Source organism: Chroicocephalus ridibundus, chromosome 9 (assembly GCF_963924245.1).
Source record: "Chroicocephalus ridibundus chromosome 9, bChrRid1.1, whole genome shotgun sequence".
Classification (NCBI taxonomy): Eukaryota; Metazoa; Chordata; class Aves; order Charadriiformes; family Laridae; genus Chroicocephalus; species Chroicocephalus ridibundus.
The window spans coordinates 33,402,205-33,410,798 of NC_086292.1; the positions used below are offsets into that span (position 1 = coordinate 33,402,205).

The window sequence follows — 8,594 nt, forward strand, 5'->3', positions numbered from 1 at the left end:
GGGGGGGGGGGATGGGGGGAGGGGCGTCAGGGAGAATAGCTTGATTCTGCCTGAATTTGTGGCAGGCTACAAATACATTGGTGTCTTTGTTGGAAACCTGGGTGAAACGCGGCGCGGATTGAGCTGGTGTGATAATTGGTTGCTGTAAAGCTAATTGCCAAGAATGAAGTTGAGTTCCTCGCTGTACCTGTGTGTGCAAAGTGTTTGTGGTTTTTTTCCTGTGTTTGCTGTTGATTTGGCTTTTTTTCTAAAACAAACAAGCCTTTGAAGAGGCTTCCCCATGTGTAATTTATGGCTGTATTTGCTTGGGATACTGAGAATGCTGAAAAGGTGTGGATGACAGTTTTAATTTTAAAACACAGCATGTTGGAATTTAAACTGGCCATATTTATCTGACTTGCCTTATAAATAATCTTAAAGTTACTGTTGCAGGCAGTTGAATCTGATTTTTTTGCAGAGATGAATTTTTATCACAACTACTTTTTCACTTTTATATGCAGTTTTTTAGTTACAAGGCTTAAATAGCATTAAATATATTACTCAATTATCTAAGCTATACAGCTGTAGTTGTTGTGATTTAAATATCACTGAAGCAGAAAGTATGATTTCATGCATAAATGTTATAAAAATTCAAAGCTAGTGTTTTACTTCTGACTGGGACTTGCATAGTCTTGTGCTCAATAGCCCTGTTTTTGGTTTTGTATTAGTTTTGGTTTGTGTATATCCCCCACTTTTAAAAGAAAAGGAAAAAAGAAGGGGGGGGAGAATCACAGAATCTTAGTGGTTGGAAGGGACCTCTGAGATCATTGAGTCCAACCACATAAAAAAACCAAACAAAAACAAACAAACAAAAAAAAAACACAAAAAAAAACCCCAACACACCACACCAAAACAAAAAAAAAAAAAAAAAGCACCCACCTACTAAACTCCACACCCACAACCCCACACCCAACACCCCACCACAAACCAATAATCTTGGGCACTAGAGCATGCCCTGAAGAGCCATGTCTACACGTTTCTTAAATACCTCCAGGGATGGTGACTCCACCACCTCCCTGGGCAGGCTGTTCCAGTGCCTGACCACTCTTTCAGTAAAGTAATTCTTCCTAATATCTAATCTAAATCTCCCTTGCCGCAGCTTCAGACCATTTCCTCTGGTCCTGTCATTATTCACCTGGGAGAAGAGGCCAACCCCTGCCTCTCTACAGTTTCCTTTCAGGTAGTTGTAGAGGGCAATGAGGTCTCCCCTCAGCCTCCTCTTCTCCAAACTAAACATGCCCAGTTCCCTCAGCCTCACCTCATAGGACTTGTTCTCCAGACCCCTCACCAGCTTGGTGGCTCTCCTCTGGACACGCTCCAGCACTTCAATGTCTTTCCTGTAGTGAGGGGCCCAAAACTGCACACAGTACTTGAGGTGAGGCCTCACCAGTGCCGAGTACAGAGGCACGATGACTTCCCTACTCCTGCTGGCCACGCTATTCCTGATACAAGCCAGGATGCCGTTGGCCTTCTTGGCCACCTGGGCACACTGCTGGCTCATGTTAAGCCGGCTGTCCACTAACATTCCCAGGTCCTTTTCTGCCGGGCAGCTCTCCAGCCACTCAGCCCCAAGCCTGAAGCGTTGCTTGGGGTTGTTGTGACCAAAATGCAGGACCCGGCACTTGGCCTTATTAAACCTCATCCCATTGGCCTTGGCCCATTGATCCAAGCTGTCTAGATCCCTCTGTAAAGCCTTCCGACCCTCAAGCAGATCGACACTCCCACCTAGTTTGGTGTCATCCGCAAACTTACTGAGGGTGCATTCAATCCCCTTGTCTAGATCATCAATAAAGATATTGAACAAGATTGGCCCCAAAACTGAGCCCTGAGGAACACCACTGATGACCGGCCACCAACCAGATTTTGCTCCATTAATCACAACTCGCTGGGCACGGCCATCCAGCCAGTTTTTTATCCAGCGGAGGGTACACTTGTCTATGCCATGATTCGCCAGTTTCTCCAGGAGAATGCCGTGGGGGACGGTGTCGAAGGCCCTACCAAAGTCCAGATGGACAATGTCCACAGCGTTCCCCTCATCGAGAAAGCGGGTCACATGGTCATAGAAAGAGATCAAGTTGGTCAGGCAGGACCTCCCTTTCCTAAACCCATGCTGGCTGGCCCTGATCCCTTGGCTGCCCTGCACTTGCCTTGAGAGCTCGCTCAGGATGATCCTCTCCATGATCTTTCCTGGTACCGAGGTCAGGCTGACAGGCCTGTAGTTCCCCGGATCCTCCTTCCGACCCTTCTTGTAGATGGTTGGAGAAGGAACAAGTGCTGGGAAAGCTTTCTGTTCCCCTTCACAGAATTAACATGGAGGGTGAGGGGTGATTTTTACTTACATTTACTAGGTTTTGCGAATAGAAGACTGACTTTAGCATACATGTATCTATGCTGTCACTGTTTAAGTTTTCAGACGGCCTGCAGCATTGAGGGAGGTCATTGGAGGTCATAAATTAATAAAACCAATATAAATTAAAATCTTCGACAGGGAGAGAGATGTAGCGAGAAGGACACAGAGCCGCAGGGCCGGAGGAGGGAAGCAGCGATGGGTGACGTTCTGGAAGACTTACTGAGGTTGGCACCGCCCCCCCCCGCCATGAGGCCCGCCCTTCCCCTCAGCGGTGCCGCCCCCGCTCCTCCCTGAGGGCCGTCCCTCCCCCCGCCTCCATGAGGGCTGCCTTTCCCCTCAGCGGTGCCGCCCTCCTCCATAAGGGCGGTCCCTCCCCTCAGCGGTGCCGCGCCGCATCCGACGGCCCTGCCCCTCGCCGGCAGCCAAGATGGCGGCGCTGGCGGGGCTGCGCGCCCTGCGGAGGTTCTGCGGCGTCGCGCTGTTCCTGTCCCAGCTCTACGTTCTCTCCGGCCGCGGTGAGCGCGGCCGCCGCCGCTCTGCCCGCTCCCCCACCCCCGAGGCCGAGACGGGGCGGTGGGTGGGAGAAGAAGGGGGGGGGACAGGCAAGGGAGCTGCCGCTTGGCCGCGGCCCCTCGGGCGGGCCGCGCTCTCTCAGGCCCGGCGGCGCCTCAGCGCCTCGCCCGCAAGCGGGGGCTGTTTTTCCGAGCGTCCTCACCCCGGGCCGGGGGCTGGACGTGGGCCCGGTTCCTGAGCGGCCGAGCCGGCCAGGTGACCGTGACCTCGGTCGGTGGAAGACGCGTTGCCCCTTCCCTGACTGCGCGGGCGGAGGGGGGAACCAGGTGCCGGGGGCATGGCGGCGTGGAGCCGTGCGCGGCAGGGCTGGAGCTCCGTGTTGCGGTGCGCGGTGTCGGGACAAAGGGGCCAGGACGCGCCGCCCGGCCGGCCTGCTGCGCCGGGCACACACCGCGGCGTTGGTGGTGCTCCTGCTCGGGAGCTGTGTGCGATCCAAACGCAGCTGGCGAGGCGCTGGGGCTGCTCGGCTCCCTCTGGGTGGGCAGCCGTGACAAACCTGCCCAGGCCGTGGCTGTGCTGCCGTTTGGGCTCAAGCGCAGCCCCACAGAGTCCTCGCGGTCCTGGGAGTCGCCCAGGCAAACACGAAGCCCATGCAGAAACCAAGCCGTGGTTGACAGCCAGTTCCTCTCTTCCAGCTTTCTATCAAAGTAGCAGCTGCGTTGCTTGGTTAAATGGTTTTGTCCTGTAGCAAATACAGTGCAAAATCTGCTTTCCGAGCAGTGTTTCTTAATTCTTATGAACTAAAAAATTAGACTGGATTGAATCTTGTCTAGAAGGAAAGTTTCGATTCTAATGCTCATTTTAACATTTAACATAAGCCTTCTACTGTTTCTAGAACAAAACAGATTTTTACAATTTTTAAATTCTCATTATCCTTTCCACTTGTAATTTCATATTGGCATGCTTAAATCAAACTGTTTCTGAAGATGAATTTTATTCTAGAAATATCACTTTCTCCATATTTTTTTTTATTGTAGCAGGATCTTTAATGACCACAAAGCATTCACAGCCACAGTCTACATTTGGAAAAAGTCTCACTTCAACAAGTACAAATACTCCTTATTTTAAAATAGCAGGTACAATATTATGTTGCTTCTTTTTGTTTTATTTCTACAGGCCTTTTTCCTCGGTGTTTGAATTTAGTAATAAAGTTCTTGAATTGTGTCATGGAAACCCTGGTCTGTGCTTTCACAGTGGTAAAAGACATCATAGTATAACACATTAGGAATTACTCTTCCATGACCTTAACAATGAGCTTAGATTATATAATTAGAAAATTGGTCCATATAAGATCTTACAGCTAGAAAACAACCAGTTAAACTGCCATTGAGGTGGTTCTGAACGCATACAAACAGCAAATGACTGAGCTGGCTGCAAACCTGATTAGGCCTGAACTAAAAGTAGGTTACATGTGTCAGCCTGCTTCTCTACCTAAACTGATTACTTCTGCTGAGAAACGCTGGCTGAGGTGGCACTAATCCACGCTGAGCTCTGTTCTGGTGCTGTGCTGCATTGTGTGGCCGTGCTGTCCTCTACAGAGCTCCTGCGAGATCCTTGCAGGGTACCCTGCTGTGCTGAGTAGCAGCTCACTTGGCTAACGCAGAGCTTCCCACACCACCAACTTGTGATGCGGTTCAGTGTATAACAAGGAATGCCCTTTATAGTGTCAGTGTGTGTGTGTATATATATATCTGTGTGTATATATGTATAAAAGAAAACATATCTCTATATATACTTTAGACTATATAGCTTTTTTTATTCACTTTCTTAATTTTATTCACGTATTTCACCTTTCAGAAAGTACAGAAATTCCATCTTATGTGACTAAATGTCCTAGCAACGGGCTTTGCAGTAGATTGCCACCAGACTGTATGACATGTAACACAAATTATTCCTGTATATATGGGAAACCGGCGACTTTTGATTGCAAAGTCAAGCCATATGTTCATTGTCTTGTAAGTAACCTGTTATTTTTAAACCCAAATTTAAGTCATTTAATTATACTGTGTCATCGTGTCATAAAGCATAAAAGATTTGATTTCCAGGTTCTTACCTAGGCAGGTTTGCAGATCTGTGGTACGTTTAATCATCCAACTGTAGGCCGTTGCTGTAGGAGGTAGACCTACCCTTCTCTGTTTTGCCTTTCTTGTGTTGGATCGTTTTGTTAAGCAGCCGTGCATACGGAGTTAAATCAATTTGTTGACCAATCAAAACCAAACCATTTTGAGAGTGGGGAGGCTAAATACCCGCCAGAGGTACAAACGGATCTTACAGGTGAGAGTGAATGAGTCCTCCTCTTGGCACTAGCCTTAGATTGGAGGAAGCAGGAATGTTAAACCGTGCTTTAATAACTCTGTCAGTTTTCTAATGTTGATTTTTCTATTGCACTTGACTACATAGAGGTAGCAAAGAGGGTGATTGTTATTTTGCCAAAAATATCTATACATGGAATGTGATTTGATGCTGTACGCTGTGAATTTTTTTTATTACTAGTGAAATGATAATGGTGTCTTTTGTAGGATCAGAATAACCATGAGCAGGAGAACTTTACAATTAACATGACATGCCAGTTTTGCTGGCAGCTTGCAACAACTGATTATGTATGTACCAATTCTACAAACTGCATGACGGTTTCTTGTCCGCGACAACGATACAATGCCACTTGTACAGTACGGGATCATATTCATTGTCTAGGTAAAGTGGGCTGAAGCAGATTCTGTAAAAAAGCTTTTTTTCTAAATAATTTCTTAACATTTTTTGTAATGGGTGAATACAATGATTATTTACGTCCACTGCAGTAACAGCCTGCACCTTGATTAATCTACTGAGATTTTTTACAGCTAGATTTTAATTTTAAAGCATAATAGTGACATCTAACTCCAAACATTTGCTTTTAATACTGTTGTATACCTTCACGTGAGAGCAAATAGTTCTATAGTTCTAATTGTTTTATTTTTGTCAACTTCTATGAATTGTACTAATTTGGACACTGCTAATAGAATCAATATCAAATGTCTCAGTGGGATAACTTTAAAAAATTCATGCTGGTTCCACCCAGCTTGTTTAATTTTCCCCCTATTTGTTCAGTGACTTTGCATGTTCTCTGATGCGGGATGAAGATTGATGGAGCAGAGGACTGTAGAGTATATATGAGCTCTTGTGTTGACAGTGTCCGTTTCAAATAGTGTCGACCCTTTTAGACTCTTACTAGGGAAGTATGGTATCTTTTTGCTTGTCATTTTCTTACTCATTATGTGGTCTTTGTTACGTTAAGGTTTTTTTAATGTTTTCTAATGTTTAGGTAATCGTGTCTTTCCTAAGATGCTCTATTGCAACTGGACTGGAGGTTATAAGTGGTCTACTGCCTTGGCGCTAAGGTATGCAAGAACTGTTAGATAACATCAAGCTAAAATAGATGATATTATTAGAAATACATTACTTGTCTATAAAATCTTCAGTTTCTGTATTTTTCTGCTTAGTATTTGTTAATGGTTTACTGAATAACTAGTATTTCATGTAGTCTAGCTTAGAATTTGAAGGTATAGGATGCTCAAAGACTTCATGTGCAGCGATACTGGCTGTCTTCAGTAAATAGAGCTTGAGAGAAAACATTTATGTTATTTTTGCATTGAATGTTCTTTTTTCAGAGTAAATGCCGATGATTTTTAGGCTTCACAAAGTGATCCATTTTCTGACTAGAAAAGGATCATGGACGTGTTTACTTTTATTCACTTATTATAGTGTCAAATGAGGTACAAATGCTCAAAAAAAAAATCTGTAGATTTACAATTTTTTCTTCCATTTTTTTAATGTGTTTTAAACATTTAGGGCTGAAAGTTGTCCAAATTACTTCTCAGTATTTGAAATGAATGCAGCTGTTTCTGAATTTGGTAGATATCACTGAGATGGCTGTAGTTGGTACACATTTATTACAGCTTCCTCCCCAACTATAACAGCCAGAAATGCCTAAAGAAGAAGTTTCTTGCATTTGAAATTATTAGGGAAGATTACTGATTTTTAATTATTATTTTTTTAGTATTACTGCTACCAGCGTAGCAATAGTGAAAGAAACTATTTAGGTTATTTTTGGAATTTTAAGTCATTAGAGCACCATAATAGTGATTTGAAAGTAATCGAAGTTCTTTTGGTGGCAACACCTTTTTCATTAAACTTTAATATTTCAAAAGTGGTTAATATGATAAATTGGGTAGCGAGACTCTCTATTCCTGGAGCCAAAGATAGAATACGACCTTGATGAAGAAAGTGATCTAACACACTTTCCGTTATGGCAAGAGTTGTTCTCTCTGCCACCAGCTGGAGGGTTTGCTGTTGCCTGACTGCTGCACAGGGCTGAATTGAGCGTTTGGGTCTGTTTCTGTAGCCTGTTTGTTGTGGGCTTTTTTTAGCTTCTGCTAGCTTAGAAAAGTCGAGATACATTTATAAATTTGAGAGGTTTTGTTTTTATTGCCTGTTGTGAATGAAAAGCTGTCATGTCTCTGGATAGTATTAATTAGCTAAGAAATAGTGCTATTTCATCAAAAGCTTCCTCATTTAATGACCTAGTCAGCACTTTATGTACAAAAAAATGTATCGTTTCTCGAATGATGTAGAGGAAAACTATGACTACCTTGTAGGTATATCAGAAAGAACTGTGTATGGATACCCAAACTGAGTTAATCTAAAAATAATAATAGTGAATCGTGTTTTTATTCTTACAGCATCACCCTTGGTGGATTTGGGGCTGATCGTTTCTATTTGGGCCAGTGGCGGGAAGGTCTGGGAAAACTCTTCAGCTTTGGTGGACTTGGAATATGGACGCTAATTGACGTGCTGCTAATAGGTGTGGGCTATGTGGGGCCTGCAGATGGGTCTCTCTATATTTAAACGTGGGTGCAGCATCTTTCAAGAGAGGAGTAATTGCTTGGAAAGGGCTCTAAATAAAAGAACGTAGAGATGTGGGCCGTGGAGGTAGAATGAAGAACAACTGTTCTTTCTATGTGCATACGTGTTAATGTACAGTATCTGTACTTAGCTTGCCTTTAACTAAGGTAAAATAAAGGAGTGGATCGCTGAGTGCGTTGAAATTCATTTTCTTTCTCTGATGGACACGCTGTTTTTCTGTGAAAACAGTTGAACTGCTAACCAAAATTCTGCACTGTGCTTGAACTCGGATGATCTGTCAAGCGCTGAAAGAGATGCAAACTAACTTGAGTTGTTTATTTCCTATTTGTATGCTTGAATTTAACTTTAAAGCTAACTTCCCTAAATATGTCAGTAATATATTCATTTTTTTTGTATTTGTGGGAGGAGAATTTATTTGCCTGAATTACACTAGCTGTGTTTTATGATGTTAATTACATTCATCTCTGGTTTGGGATATAGCAAGGGCTGACATTTGCTTAGTGTCTTGGGGACTTAAAATTGTGGGGGTTTTAGGATTAGACTGCAGTAGCACTAAATATGAAATAGATTTTAGCATTGTTCCGGTATGCCTTTATTTTGGTTGGCTTTGAAATTTGTATTCTTGTGCTAGCGGGTTTGCCAAGTTAATTTTAAAAAAGGGTTGGCGGTGCAACGTGTGCGTTTGCCCACCGGCGACGCGGGGGTGCCGAACACCTCGGTGGCTGCCTGC

The 8,594-nt window shown here is 44.0% G+C and overlaps 1 protein-coding gene across 2 annotated transcripts; it reads left to right on the plus strand.

Moving 5' to 3' along the window:
- The first annotated feature begins 2,747 nt into the window (after positions 1-2,747).
- TM2D3 (TM2 domain containing 3) lies at positions 2,748-8,035 on the plus strand. 2 transcript variants are annotated; one of them, XM_063346234.1, is made up of 6 exons: positions 2,748-2,904; positions 3,940-4,038; positions 4,760-4,917; positions 5,482-5,656; positions 6,264-6,339; positions 7,681-8,035. In XM_063346234.1, exons 1-6 carry the CDS (start codon positions 2,817-2,819, stop codon positions 7,844-7,846), a joined length of 762 nt encoding a protein of 253 aa, XP_063202304.1. In that variant the 5' UTR covers positions 2,748-2,816; the 3' UTR covers positions 7,847-8,035. The 2 variants fall into 2 exon arrangements, with proteins under 2 accessions (XP_063202304.1, XP_063202305.1); XM_063346235.1 differs by having other exon boundaries at positions 2,767-2,904; positions 3,943-4,038.
- Positions 8,036-8,594: the final 559 nt, after the last annotated feature.

Bases quoted from the DNA above. Each gene is read 5' to 3' on its own strand.
- TM2D3 (XM_063346234.1), top strand. From the start codon at position 2,817: ATGGCGGCGCTGGCGGGGCTGCGCGCCCTGCGGAGGTTCTGCGGCGTC. The intron at 5,657-6,263 runs GTAAAGTGGGCT...TCTAATGTTTAG, and splicing joins GGATCATATTCATTGTCTAG to GTAATCGTGTCTTTCCTAAG. The intron at 6,340-7,680 runs GTATGCAAGAAC...TTATTCTTACAG, and splicing joins TCTACTGCCTTGGCGCTAAG to CATCACCCTTGGTGGATTTG.